General features: G+C 42.9%; 1 protein-coding gene across 1 annotated transcript; it reads right to left on the minus strand.

Annotated features, from left to right (window-relative positions):
- Positions 1-2,977: 2,977 nt before the first annotated feature.
- tmem109 (transmembrane protein 109) lies at positions 2,978-6,599 on the minus strand. The gene is made up of 3 exons (XM_063883860.1): positions 6,285-6,599; positions 5,288-5,390; positions 2,978-4,246 (listed from the first exon to the last, which is right to left on the minus strand). The coding sequence occupies exons 1-3, from the start codon at positions 6,483-6,485 to the stop codon at positions 3,873-3,875; spliced, it is 678 nt and encodes a 225-aa protein (XP_063739930.1). The 5' UTR covers positions 6,486-6,599; the 3' UTR covers positions 2,978-3,872.
- Between the last annotated feature and the right edge of the window lie 7,727 nt (positions 6,600-14,326).

Consider the following 14,326-nt stretch of genomic DNA (forward strand, 5'->3'; position numbering starts at 1 on the left):
GATTCTGGAGACTCTTTCATTTCAAAATCAGAATTCAAATGATTTTACAGGAGACAGTTAGACAGAGACCTGGAAGGTGATGACTTGACATGACACTGATAAAAGACCCAGTGGAACTTAACTGTATGATAGTGGATGGGTGAACTGAGAGGAGGCACTGTCCTGCTCTGCTGCTCCATCCTGCATTCAGAAGGCAGCATTTTCTGTCACCAAAAATGCTACAGTGCCTTACAACAGTATTCACCCCCACCCCCCCGGCATTTTTCCTATTTTCTTGCGTTAAAACCAATAATAATACAATATTTTTATTTGGATTTCATGTCATGAAACCACACAGTCAATCACAATTGGTGAAATGAAAATAAAAAAGAGCATGTTTATAAAAGTTTTAAAAATAAACTGAAAAGTGGTATTTGCACATGTATTCACCCCCTTTGCTATATAGCCCCACAACAGTTCACAAAGCTGCCCAGAGAGGGCCACCAAAACTCACACACCGTGCAAGGAGAGCATTGATCAGAGAGGCAACAAGCCGTACACGCCACAGAGCTGGGCTTTATGGAAGAGTCGCCAAAGAGAAGCCATTGCTTATGTCTTATGTCTGGTGCAAATGCAACACCTGTGATCCCCCTCCGAACACCATCCGCACAGGGAAGCATGGTGGGGACAGCATCATGTTGTGGGAGGTTTTTCATTGGCAGGGACTGGTCAGCTGATAAAAATAGAAGTAGTAATGAATGGAGCTTAATACAGGGGAAGACTTGAGGAGACTGTGTTTCAGTCTGCCAGAGATTTGAGTCTTGAGCAGGAAAATGACCCAAAGCATACTGCTAAAGCAACGCTAGAGCGGTTATAGGGAAAACATTTAAACGTTTTGGAGTGGTTTAGATGGGGCCAATAATTAAAAAAATGTTTTTTGTTTTGTAACTTTGGCCCAAGAATGAGAACATTAAAATAAGTTTGGGGAAATAAAAACATTATTTATGCAGCCAAACTTTTATTAATATTTGTGGGATTTGTTTCAGTAACAACATTTGTTTCAGTAACTTCGTTTCAACTCAAAAAAAAATCCAACCTATTAACTTTGGCCCAGCACAGTAGCTGAGTATTTTACATGAATGTCATTATCATAGATTTATTCTTTTGGAAGAGGGCCAAAGGAGGGTCCAAGCTCCGTGTTACAGGGGCACGGGTCCCTGTTGGCCCTCCCCTAGAACCGCCCATAGTTTAATGAAATAAAGAGCATTAGATATTGATGATGGGTGATGGATGGGAGCATAAGCCTGGAGGAACTGGTGCATGGTTTTATAATTCCTGGCATTGTCTTGAACACTTTGAAATCTAAAAATAGGACACACCATTGTAGAAAGAATCCTTACATTTCCACAGCTAGTACATTCAGACAACGTTCAACAACAGAGTACTCACAGTTTGTACAGAGCCGAATACTACACGGGAACTATGTTCATGTCCCGTATCATAGTTTTACCATGAATGGACAAACAGCAGACGCTCCTGTGGTTTCAACCACTTGATGTAGAACCAGTTACTACTGGCTCATTATAAGGAGTATGTCATTCACCTTCAGGTTGTTCAAAATGGTTAAACAGTGTAAAAGTGCCGAGCTGTTGGAGGCAAACTCCCTGGCACTATGTGCCAGTCGATTGGCTGTATAGCGTGTACCGCGTGGCACTGAACAGTGTGCTCGCTCTGACTGGCTTCATTCAGGCAGATCGTGTAAACACATGCATGAGGTTAACAGGAAAAAAGCATTGATCACCTTCAACTGGGGAAAGAAAGAAATACAGCAACAGAATGATCTATAGCTGGGAGAAGTACTCAGAATGAGTGTAGGAATACTCTGTTACAGTAAAAGTCCTGCATTCTAAATGTTCCTCCAGTGAAAGTAGAAAGTACTCTCATCTAAATGTACTTAAAGTAGCGACAGTAAAAGTAGTCATTGTTTGATTGGTCCATTTCAGAATAATATCTCTGATATGTTTTATAATTATTGAATTATTAAATTATTATTAAAGTGTTCTCAGAGCTGGTAAAGGTGCAGCTAGTTTGAATGGCTTTGTATACTGCAGGGTAGCTGCTGGATTTACTCCAGGTGAACTACAGTCTGATTTAAGGGCTGATTATATTTACCATCACTAATCCAGATCTGTAAAGAAACTAAAGGGATTAAATACATGTATTGGAGTAAAAGTACACCATTTACCCCTGAACTGTAGAGTAGAGTAGAAGTACAAAGTAGCATAACATGGAAATATTCATCTATCAAGTGTGCACAGTAAAGTACCTGAATAAATGTACTTGGTTACTTCCCCCCTCTGTGTTTGGATAGATGGTATCTGTGCTGTAACGGAGCTGCTGAGAGACGCTCAGAGAGTATTTCTGAAACATTTCCTCCTCCATGAATATGTCTCAGGGGTGATCCACCATGTCACAATTTTGCAAACACACACCATTCAGAGCCTTCTAGTGCAGGAAAAAGGTTAGTGTCTGGAGTCTGAATCTGCTCACGAGCTGTCCGGCTCGCAGGTACACTCCTCTTCTCACAATCCTAGTTTTGTCTCCACTGCCTTGATCATATCAGGTAGATACTTAAATGTCTCCTCAGTGTCATCAGTGGATATAATCCAGAGCTGATCTAATGTAGAGACCCCCCACTGCGGTTCCTTTTTCACTGAAAGGATCATGTGCAGCACGTCCTCTCAGGACAGTTATTCTGCCCACACATCATGTGTTCAGGTTGTCCATCCGTCTGTTCCACTCTGTCACCGTGTCTTATACCAGATCTTAAGATTTAAAACAACAGCCCACTTGATGAACAGATGAATGGATTACATTTCAATTCAACCAGTGGTCATGGTGTTACTTAGATAGAACTTCACCTAAATAAATATATATTTATACAGATACACGGTATATGGGCAATGCATTATTAAATACAGCATGAATAAATCATACGTTTTTTTATGCAAGTGTTTGTTTATTACATTGAGATTTCTGTTGAGAGGAAGGATCTTTTTCAGTTTGCTCAGACAATATTAAAACATGGCTGCTGTTTGGATGTTGAAATGACCATTCTGATAGAATTGACTGGAGCCAATAACTGAGGGTAATACACCCTCTGCTTCAGTTCTGCACACACTGAAGATCAACACAATCTTTACTGATAGCATCTTCATGATAATAGAACATTTATGGCTGCACACATACATCTGAGTGTAGAGGTACCAGTCTGTGGCTTTGTATTCTACTCGAAGGCTTCAAAAATGTTAGATTTTCCCCAAAAAACATTTCGATACAAACGTTTAACAGTGATATTTGGAATCTGTTCATCTGAAGGCACGGTATTACTGAAGACAAATGAGGCGCACACAATCACTGAGCTGCTGACCATTGAGCTCGCTAACAGGAAGTGGAATGCTGGTACATGAGCAACACTGAAGGCATGGGTTTTGTCCTCTGTGTATCAGAAAAAGAATAGACCAGAATATCCTGAGAATGTCCTCTCATTAAGAGAAATGCCAGAAAGGTCTTCACCTGAATGAAAGTATGTTACTATTTATTTACGTTAATTAAAGTGTTGAAAATATTTTAGTATCAATCTTCTCTCACTCCTGAAACGAGACAAAAAAATATGGTAACATTGAACATAAAGGCTGTGGCACATTGTTTGGAGAAACAGTAAACAAAAACAGTAGACTAACAAGTTTCCACCCCCTGGAATGATTAAGTAATCAAATTGAGTCAGTAACAAATCAATAAAACAATGTCTGCCCTAAATTTGCAGAAGCACTGCAGGACAACAGCACTCCATCGTCCCAACATGTGGCATTTGACTTCTGTCCGCCCCCTTTCTACTCCTCCGTCCTCCTCCAGCTCTCCATCTCTCTCAGCCGTCTCTCCAGGATCTTCACCTGCTCCTCCAGGTGAGTGGTCTTATTGGATGCAGTGGATCTCTGCAGAGTGCCGACCCCCAGCAGCACACACACACACACCAGCACAGCCAGCCGGACCGCCATGGTGTCAGTGCCCACACTGTGGTCCCTCAGAATCAGCCCGAAACACACCAGAGCCACGGCCACTTTCAGCAGCCACATAGCCCGCCTCAGAGTGGAGGCAACCAATCTGAAGACGAAGGAGATTAGCCAATAGCCAATGAGAGCCACGACCACCCACTGAGCAACAAAGCTCACCTCCTCTGGGCTCACTCTGCTGACGGGGAACTCAGCTGAGAAAAAAAGGAACAGAAGGACAGCAAGATAAGGGGTCGGTAATATCATGCTGCAACGACTTCTACTATCTCCTTCATAAAGAAAAAGAAAATCTATTTATCACAACTACCAGGACTCATGTTCATTTAAATGAGTCACATGATGTTTAACTACACCAAAAATATTCATTAATAAGAAGGAAAAAGTCAGAGTCAGTAAAGATCTTAATTACTTCAGATGAAACACATATTTTGTTTAGTTTTAAATGAATGAAAATGATTAAACGCTAATATAAGACTGCAACCGTGCATATTATTTCATTGATTAATTGTTTGGTTTACGGAATGTCAGTCCAGAGGGACATCTTTAAATGAAAACCATAAAGACAGGTACATTTATTACAAAACGAGACCAAAAAGAGCAAGTCTTTACTTTGAGACGTTAGAAGCAGCAAACTTTGGCCCTTTTCAAAATGTTTGGTTATTCCTGGTTTTTCGATAAACTTATCATTTCAGCTCTACAATAACACTGAGTTATGAACAATATTACCTGCGTTTATGTTTTGTGTTGAATGTTCTTTATGTGTATGATCAAATGTAACACAGGTCAGTCTTAGAGTTGCTATCTCTGATCTGACTGCTTTTACAGATGAAACTGGAATAATAGTTTAAGACTAGAGACTGAGGTCATCCTCGGTCTGCATCGTGCAGGAATTAGTTTTAGCATTAATTAGCAGAGGTGGAGATGTCCTGTGACCATGATGTAGTTCCTTACTTCTAGCGATTGAAATGAGGCTATTTTAAAAGTGGTGTAAATACGTGGATATTATCCTGCCGAGTATCATAACGTGTGTTAGCTCCTGATCTTATTCTCTGTGGTACTCAAAAATCAGAAATCCTTTATATGTCCCTCAGAGGGGAAATTTAAGATCCCATAGCCTTTGTCGCAAGCTTCTGATGCTAACCTCCAGGTTGGCCTACAGAACACTCAAGGCCTACTGATCACTGCTCCACGTTCTGGCCCTGTAAAGGACAGTAGCTGATGTGAGGGATGTCTACCTTGGATTCCAGCAGCCTGCAGGAAGTGTGACACATACTGTAAGAGAACGTTCAGACCCTCAGACAAACTTCCTGCCACAACACCCAGGACCTGAGAGAAAGCCTGGAACGGGGGGAGGGAGGGGGATTGGGTTAGGAGACATGCCTAACACCAGTGGTGGAAAAAGTACTCAGTACACTACTTATTTTTTCTTCAGACCTTACTACTAAAGATACTAATATCACACTGAAAAAAAAGTCAATATTAAGTTAAAGTACTGCATCGAGAACGTTGCTTAAGTGAAAGTATTTAAGTACGATTAGAAAAATATTTTAAAAGAAATAGAAGTACTCATTGCAGAAAAAACTAACATTTAAACTATTTTAAAGCAAAAGCTGCAAATCTTCACATTCATGAAGCTGGAACTGTGAAATATGTTTAACATATAACGTATAACTTCTTTGCAAAATTGCTGCCAATTCATTTTATTTATTAATACCTGTAATGTTGGGTGGTTTAATCTATACCAAATAGTCATATTTAAAAGTTGTTCCTATGTATTGTGTGTCAAAATCTGAATTTATAAATTAAATAGAAAACAAGCTGGAAAATAAATAAAGTGCAAAATTGGCTTCCAAAATGTACTGGATTAGTATAAAGCAGTATTACATGAAAATACGCAGGTAAAGTACCTCAAAAGTGAGCTTAAGTAGAGCGTTTCAGTTCATGTAGTTGGTAACTTTCCCCACTGCCTCAGACAGGGTAAGCCTGTAGACCTGCACTGTCAGGACTGCAACAATGGAACCAGGAAGTTACTTACACTTCTGATGTAAAGCATGTGTGTGACCATGTTTCAGCTGATAGCCACATGTCGAAGTTATACAGTCCACACAGAATTAAACATTATTTTGCCATGTAGACACATAGTTCTTGCGGACATTGCCCTGTGGTCCGGGGCTAACACGTCAGTAAATGCCGCGTACTTACATCACCTTACATGACTCCGGAACCCCTCACCTTGTGCACCGACAGCAGCGTCTGCTCCCCGGTCAGCCTGCACAGGTAGCTCCTTCCCTCTCCGGCCAGCTCAGCTAGTGCCGCCCGCAGATCCTGGATCATCCCGGGGCTCTCCAACACCTTCAACCCCGATACAGACAGCCACAAGGTGCTGAGCATACACAGCCCATGGACAGCTGTTTGATATGAGCAAGTGAACATATTGAAAGCGGGTAAAATAAATCTAGAAGTAGCCTAAGGCACAGTCAGTCTACAGGTAAACAGCACCGGGGGCTGAACAGGATGTGGAAAAACGATTGAAACGAGATGACTGCCCCCCACTGGGCTGAGAAGGCAACATGTTTCCATGATGGCTTTACTTTTCCTCCCCCATAACACCAACCCCGTTCTCTTTATACGACCATGACTCACTCAGAGTCTGCATCCCTCCCCCATCCATGCTCCACCAGTGTGCTTTGTGTGAGAGGAGCAGAGCCACAGACTCGCTCACATCTACTGACTGTTCTTTAACGCCACACAGCGCTGTGTTCACCGACTGCTGGGAGAGTCCGTCTTGATCACTGGATCAAACAGTATTTAAATGTATGTTACAGTGCCCCTGAAGTGCAAGTCGAAACGACATTTCACAAAACACTACAACCAGTGGGGGCTGGTGATAACATTTTTGTTGGGGGGGGGGGGGCTGGGGGGGGGCAGCTTTGGGGGGGCATTTCACAGCTCAGCAAAGAAAACCAAAAACACATTTAAAAACAACACAACACACTGTAATGTTGCCTAAACACTAGGGGTGGGTATCACCAGAGGCTCCACGATATGATATTATTGCAATTTAAAACATTTTGTTAACTGCAAATTATGTCCCCAAAGGGAAACATCTGTTTTATCTAAAAGGATAAAGTTTTCACTCTGTTCATCTCACTTCAATCATTTTTTATTGCAGCAAAATGTGACTGTCAAACAGACAGACTGACCAACACTGTCATAAAAAATCTGTCTTAAATGTTGCATGTATAATCATTTTGCATAATACAAGATCGATATTTGGTGTATTGATACAATATTGCAAACACAAAATATCGCAATACTATGCTGTATCGACTTTACCCCCACCCCTACTAAACACTGGCCAGTATCACTACTTGAACATGAATTTTGCCCTCCTTTCCTTCTGGCCTGCAAATTTCTCAATGACTTTCTGGCTAAAGTCAGTCATCTCAGTCACCAGTCTCTTTTTCATTGACAGCATGGCCAATGCATTCAGCCTCTCCAGGGTCATGGTGTTTCTGAGAAAGGTTTTAATTATTTTCAAGGTTGAGAAGCACCTCTCTTCTTCTGCCGTGGTCATGGGTGTGGTGATGAGGATCTTGAGGAGAGTGACAGTCTCTGAAAAGACTTCTTCAAGATTATTCTCCATGAACAAATAGGTCCACAGCACCATGACAGGCTTTGAACTCTTCCTTGCTGTAGATGAGACTAAGCTCTGTCTTCAGCTTGCATCCATTGAGCACTGGGTAGTGTTCTGCCCTCCTTAAGCATTTGGTAGCTTGCGTATTATATGTGGGGAAGTACTGCCACCTAGCGGACAATACTATTTACAAAGTCGCGCAGGTTTAGTTCTTTTTCATTGTTGAGTTGACTTGAGTTAGGAGAACATACGGATACAGTTTCTGCCAGATTCCTCTTCAAAGACTTACCTTTAACGCGCGAGCTTTGGACATTATTATTCTGTAAGTGCCTATTCTTTGTTACCACATTCAATGCCATGTAGATAATTACGAGTTTATGTTGAATTTATGTCTCTACATCTGTAGGATAATTTGTCACTTAGCTATGCTAGCTCTCGTGGTATCTGTAACAATAGTAATTGTGTCCACACGGACCTGTTTGAGTGTGACACCTGAGTGAGAGTGGAACGTGAGATGCACGTAGGTCATGCTGAATGTAGACTCGCTTGAGAGTGAATTAATAAACCAGTTGCCCTGTTGGGCTATTATATAGTATTCTGTAGTCCCTTTATATGTATAGGAGCAGAATAATACATGGTGGCAGCGGTCACGGACTTGACCAGTTTGTCGAGTGTCTACTTCAAGTTAGAGCGTTATCAGCTTCGCGGGAAGAACGCTAGTTGAGAAGTTAGCTAGAGATTAGCATACCACCACCCAGAATGGAAGGACTGAAACCTCCCCAACAGTTATGCATGGACTCAGGAAATCTCTCAAAGTCATGGAAGACCTGGAGGGAAGAGTTTATGCTGTATGCGGATTTAACCGTGGACGACGACGAAAAGAAAACGGTGAAACTTTTCAGTTATCTCATTGGAGAGAGTGGGAGAGAGCTGTTGGACACACTAATGGGTGAGACCGCGAAGGCAGATTGGAAAATGAAGGACGTTCTTGATAAAATGGAGGCGTACTGCAATCCGAGTGTCAACGAGACTGTGGAACGTTATCGTTTTTTATCGAGAAACCAAGGCTCAGTGAACCTATAGACTGTTATGTCACGGACCTGAGAGTGTTAGCAAAGACGTGCAACTTTGGGACTTTACGAGACTCACTCATTCGGGATCGGATCGTGTGTGTGGAATCAACAACGTCGGCATGAGGGAGCGGTTGCTCCGCGAGAAGACCATGACGCTCGACACATGCATTCAATTGTGTAGAGCCGCGGAATTGTCGCGGGAGAACGTTAAAACCATCTCCGGACCTAAAGTGGAGGAGGTGCATGCAATACAAAGACCAGGACACTTCAAACACCAAGCAGATAAAGTGGACTGTAAATTTTGTGGCAAATCACATGAGAGAAGTAAGCAGAAATGCCCAGCATACGGTAAGACAAGCAAAAAGTGTGGCAAAGAGAATCATTTTGCAGCTAAATGTAAAGCAAGTCAGCAACCAAGAGAATGGGAACAGAGAAAAAAACAAGTGCACAATGTAGCAGAACAGGAGAGTGATGAGTTTGACGGAATTCTCTGTGTAACTGAAGAAAAGATAGAGACAGTGAGTTCAGTAGACTCTGATAAACGACACAACAGGCAGCTTTTTGCTGGAATGCTTTTGGGGAAAAAGACTGTGAACTTCCAAATAGCCTGTGGTGCCACTTGTAATATAATTCCAATCGATCTGCTGGATTCGAATACAAAAATTGAAGACACAAAGAGTGTACTAGTGATGTACAACAAGAGCAAGCTTAAGCCACTGGGAAGATGCAAACTGAAGCTGAGAAATCCCAGAAACCAAAAGCTGTACCAGTTGGAGTTCCAGGTGGTGGATGAAGGAGGGACAGTGCCACTGCTTGGCAAGAGGGCCAGTGAGGGCATGCAGCTGATTAAAGTGTACTATGAAAATATTATGGCAATTGACAGCATAGTTACAGCAGTGCCAGAAGTGAAGACTACAAGGGGCCAATGGACAATGGAGCAGATACAAGCAGAGTATGCTGACGTGTTCAAGGGTGATGGCTGCCTTGAAGGAGATTATAAGCTGGAGATAGATGACACAGTGAAACCTGTGCAGCTGCCAAAGAGGCGGGTGCCAGTTGCCATGATGAAACCACTGAAGGCCGAACTTCAAGACCTACAGCGCAGAGGAATCATCACCCCTGTAGAATGCAGCACAGACTGGATTAACGGAATGGTGGTTGTCCAAAAACAGAATGGGAAGCCACGGATATGTATCGATCCAAGACCCTTGAACATAGCACTGAAGCGTAGCCACTTCCCATTGCAGACGATTGAGGACATTCTCCCCGATCTGGCTAAAGCTAAAGTGTTTACAGTTTGTGATGTTAAAAGTGGTTTCTGGCATGTGAAATTAGATGAAGAGTCAAGCTTTCTGACTACATTTGCTACACCATTTGGACGATACCGATGGCTGAGGCTTCCAATGGGGGTCAGCCCTGCACCAGAGGTCTTTCAGCGCAAGCTCACACAGGCATTGGATGATCTGCCGGGTCTGTACATCATTGCTGACGATGTGCTGATCACAGGACAAGGTGAGACACAGGAAATGGCACAGCGAGACCACGATGAGAAATTGAGACTGTTTCTGAATAGATGCAGTCAAAAGAACATTAAACTGAATGCAGACAAGTTCAAGCTGAGAGAAAAGGAGACTACTTACATAGGTCATCTCTCTGACCACTGTCAGCCACTCAGGCAGCTGACACACAAAGACTGTGAATGGAATTGGACAGAGGAGCATGACAAGGCGTTTCTCAAATTAAAAGAGACTATTTCAAGCACACCGGTACTGAAGTACTACAGCCCAGAGGAGGAATTGACTGTGCAGTGTGATGCCTCAGACACAGGTTTGGGCGCAGCACTGATTCAGAGGGGTAAGCCCATAGCATTTGCAAGCAGAGCACTCACACAGACAGAGAAGGGCTATGCCCAAATAGAGAAGGAATTCTTAGCAATGATTTTCAGTTTGGAGAAATTCCATCAGTACACATATGGACGCAAGGTTACTGTACAAAGTGACCACAAACCTTTAGAGAACATAGTGAGAAAGCCACTATTGAGTGCACCAAAAAGACTACAAAGAATGATGATGCGTATTCAAAAGTATGATGTTGATGTTGTGTACTTACCAGGAAAAGATATGGTGTTAGCAGACACCTTGAGCCGAGCGTACCTTCCTGAGTGTTCATCCTTTGGCTCAGTGGAAGCTGAAATAGAGACTGTTAATATGTTGCAGCATGTACCCATCTCGGCTGACAGCCTCAGTTCAATCCGCTCAGTAACGACACAGGATTTGACTCTGCAGAAACTCATTGAAACCATGCAACAGGGATGGCCAAATGACAAATCGAAGACACCAAGCGAAATCAGATCATACTTTTCATTCCAGGATGAACTGAGTCACCAAGATGGAATAGTGTTTCGGGGCGAACGTGTTGTCATACCTGATGCGCTAAGAAGAGAGATCACGTGCCGTCTACACTCCTCTCATCTGGGGATAGAAGGATGCCTACGAAGAGCCAGAGAGTGCATATACTGGCCAGGCATGAATGACCAGATCAAGACCTATGTAGCCAAGTGTGACATTTGCAGGTCAGTGGACTATAAGCAACAAAAAGAAACACTGATCTCACATGAAATGCCAAACAGACCATGGGCTAAAGTAGGCACAGATTTGTTTTCTTTTGACAACAAGGACTATCTCATCACTGTAGATTACTATTCAAATTTCTGGGAAATAGATTATCTCTCAGACACAAAATCTACAACTGTGATAAGGAAACTGAAAGCCCATTTTGCCAGACAAGGCACCCCTGATGTTGTCATCTCAGACAACGGACCACAATACTCATCACAAGAATTCCAAAGATTCAGCGAACGGTGGGAATTCCTGCATAAGACTTCGTCACCTGGATACGCCCAGAGCAATGGCAAAGCGGAATCAGCCGTCAAAACAGCCAAGAGACTTTTGAACAAAGCTAAAATGGCTGGACAGGATCCTTACCTTGCTCTTTTGGATCACAGGAACACACCATCACAAGGCCTGGACACCAGTCCAGCACAAAGACTTCTCAGTCGCCGCACCAGAACACTACTGCCTACAAAAGCAAGCCTTCTGCAGCCAAAGGTCGAACAGGTGCAGCAAGGACTAAGAAGTAACCAACTACGTCAGTCTGCCTACTACAACAGATCAGCCAGAGATCTGGACTCATTGAAACCAGGGGACTGTGTGCGAATACAGCCATTTGGACCTCATACTCTCTGGAGACTAGGCAAAGTTCTGAGGGCTGTGGATGCGAGATCCTACGAAGTCCAGCTGCAGTCTGGTGGTGTTCTGCGGAGGAATCGCAAACACCTCAGGCGTGCTCACGGACAGACCCTTACTGAGTGTATAGACTTAGAGACTGTTGTTGTTCCTCCACAGACTGTTCCTGAACCACACACAGCCGCAGACATGGCTGACACAGACTCACCTGGGGACGAGGTCCTGCCTGTGACCACAAGGGCTGGTCGCACAGTGGTGAAGCCACAACGTTACAAAGACTTTGTGAACTAATAGTTGTGGACCACTCATGGACTAAAGAAAAAAGTTAAGAAAAGCACCACATGTTTTAGTAATGTGTGTAGTCATAGGTTTAGACTGAAATAGAAAATCCAGTAAAACAGACACTGTGTAACTGAGAAAGAAAAAAAAAAAAGGAAAATGTTGATCTGTGTTTTGATCTCATCAAATGTGAGTGTGTTAACAAGGAATATCACTCCGGTTAAGAGGAGTAGTTTTTCATGAGTAATTCATTAGTTCTGTCATGCAGGGATCATTTGTATTGTGTGCATTTTTGACAGTTAATTAAGAAAGAAAAAAGAGAAAGGATGTAACAATAGTAATTGTGTCCACACGGACCTGTTTGAGTGTGACACCTGAGTGAGAGTGGAACGTGAGATGCACGTAGGTCATGCTGAATGTAGACTCGCTTGAGAGTGAATTAATAAACCAGTTGCCCTGTTGGGCTATTATATAGTTATTCTGTAGTCCCTTTATATGTATAGGAGCAGAATAATACAGTATCATACTACCTGCTATGTACTGTAATATTATCTTTGTGAGATTTATGTATCCCTTTGGTTCAGTTTTACAAAAAAGAATATCCATGTCCTTTATAAATACTTGCTTGGTGAACAAAGTAAACGGAAGAAAACCAACACTTCTTGCCTCGCTTGAGTTCATCAACTATATTTATTAGACGACAAATTGTTAGCTAGCTGTCTAGTTCTGCAAGCTAGAGAACGCAGCACGAGGACAGCATAGGTAGGCCTTCAAGGTGTTGCTCAGTGCATCTTCAGGAAATGCCCTCTTGTACTGCTCAAACCTGTCTCCCTGCAGTAAACTGGCACTAAATAAATAAATAAAACCTTGAAACCTTTGTAGGAAATGTTCTTTTATTCGAAGCCCTGCAGTCGATTCAAAAGAAAACGAAGTGAAGCTCCTCATATCGCCAGGACCGGACAATAGCCTCCTTGCACGGTAACCGTAAATTCTACTTCCGCTGTTACTTGTATGCGCGTCTAAACTTCCGGTCGAACACTTCCGTGTTATGATAGCGTTTGACAGCTGGATACCGGTAACCGGCTTTTACTATTTAGAAGTGTACAATGAGTGTGTTCACAATAAAAGAAAGACGACTGACCTTTCAAAGGGTGGGGACATCGGCACTGCACTGTTGTGTACCTCAGTGTACGAATTCTTCGAGGTACAATAAGCTACTTTCCTTTCATTCATTTCCCGTTGACCCGGCGGTACGGGCCGAGTGGCTGAGGAGAATCCGAAGGGATAATTTCAGTCCGACGAAACATTCAAAGGTCTGCAGTAGGCACTTTAAAAGCACAGATTTTGTCGTGACAGCCGGGGGACTAAGAAAACTCCAAAAGGGATCAGTCCCTGTTCTGTTTTCTTGGAACGGGTTTGAGCTATCGGCACCTAGACCGAGTGTTTGGGAGAGGCGCCCGCGGCCAGATGTGGAGAGTCCCGATGTCTCTGACAACGAGATGGAAATCGCGGCTGTAGCTACTGACCACGACTACTCGGTGTTGCCACAAACGGTGATACGAGCAAGTGACTTGGTTGAGGACAACGAAGCCTTGCGTCGGAGGATTTTGGACATTGAACATTGAAAAGTCGAGCAAAGACCACGTTAAATTATAAAAGTAAGTAAAGCTATTACCACAGTAATATCACTATGTAAGCGCTAATGTTAGCTATGTAGCTACAATAATATTGTGCCATAGTTACAACTTACCTTCATAATTGTCGATATAACTGGATAGGTACATTTTGTATCCCTTATCACGTTTGCTCTTCGGTGTAGAACTGCCCATCCGAACAAGTCGGTGGACATCTGAGATGGAAATGTTTGGGAGATCCTGCAGGCATCTAGTGTAGAAACTCGCCATGTTTGACGTTCACCGATATCACACCGGAAGTTTAGAAGCGCATACAGTAACAGCGGAAGTAGAATTTACGGTTACCGTGCAACGAGGCTATAAACTCAGGGAAGAGCAAGGGAGGAGGTGTGTGCTTCATGATTAA

This window comes from Eleginops maclovinus, chromosome 5, assembly GCF_036324505.1.
Source record: "Eleginops maclovinus isolate JMC-PN-2008 ecotype Puerto Natales chromosome 5, JC_Emac_rtc_rv5, whole genome shotgun sequence".
Classification (NCBI taxonomy): domain Eukaryota; kingdom Metazoa; phylum Chordata; class Actinopteri; order Perciformes; family Eleginopidae; genus Eleginops; species Eleginops maclovinus.

Coding starts and splice junctions, on each gene's coding strand:
- tmem109 (XM_063883860.1), bottom strand. CDS start 6,485: ATGTTCACTTGCTCATATCAAACAGCTGTCCATGGGCTGTGTATGCTC. Junction 5,391..6,284: donor CGCTGCTGTCGGTGCACAAG/GTGAGGGGTTCC, acceptor CCCCCGTTCCAG/GCTTTCTCTCAGGTCCTGGG. Junction 4,247..5,287: donor GCAGGCTGCTGGAATCCAAG/GTAGACATCCCT, acceptor TTTTTTTCTCAG/CTGAGTTCCCCGTCAGCAGA.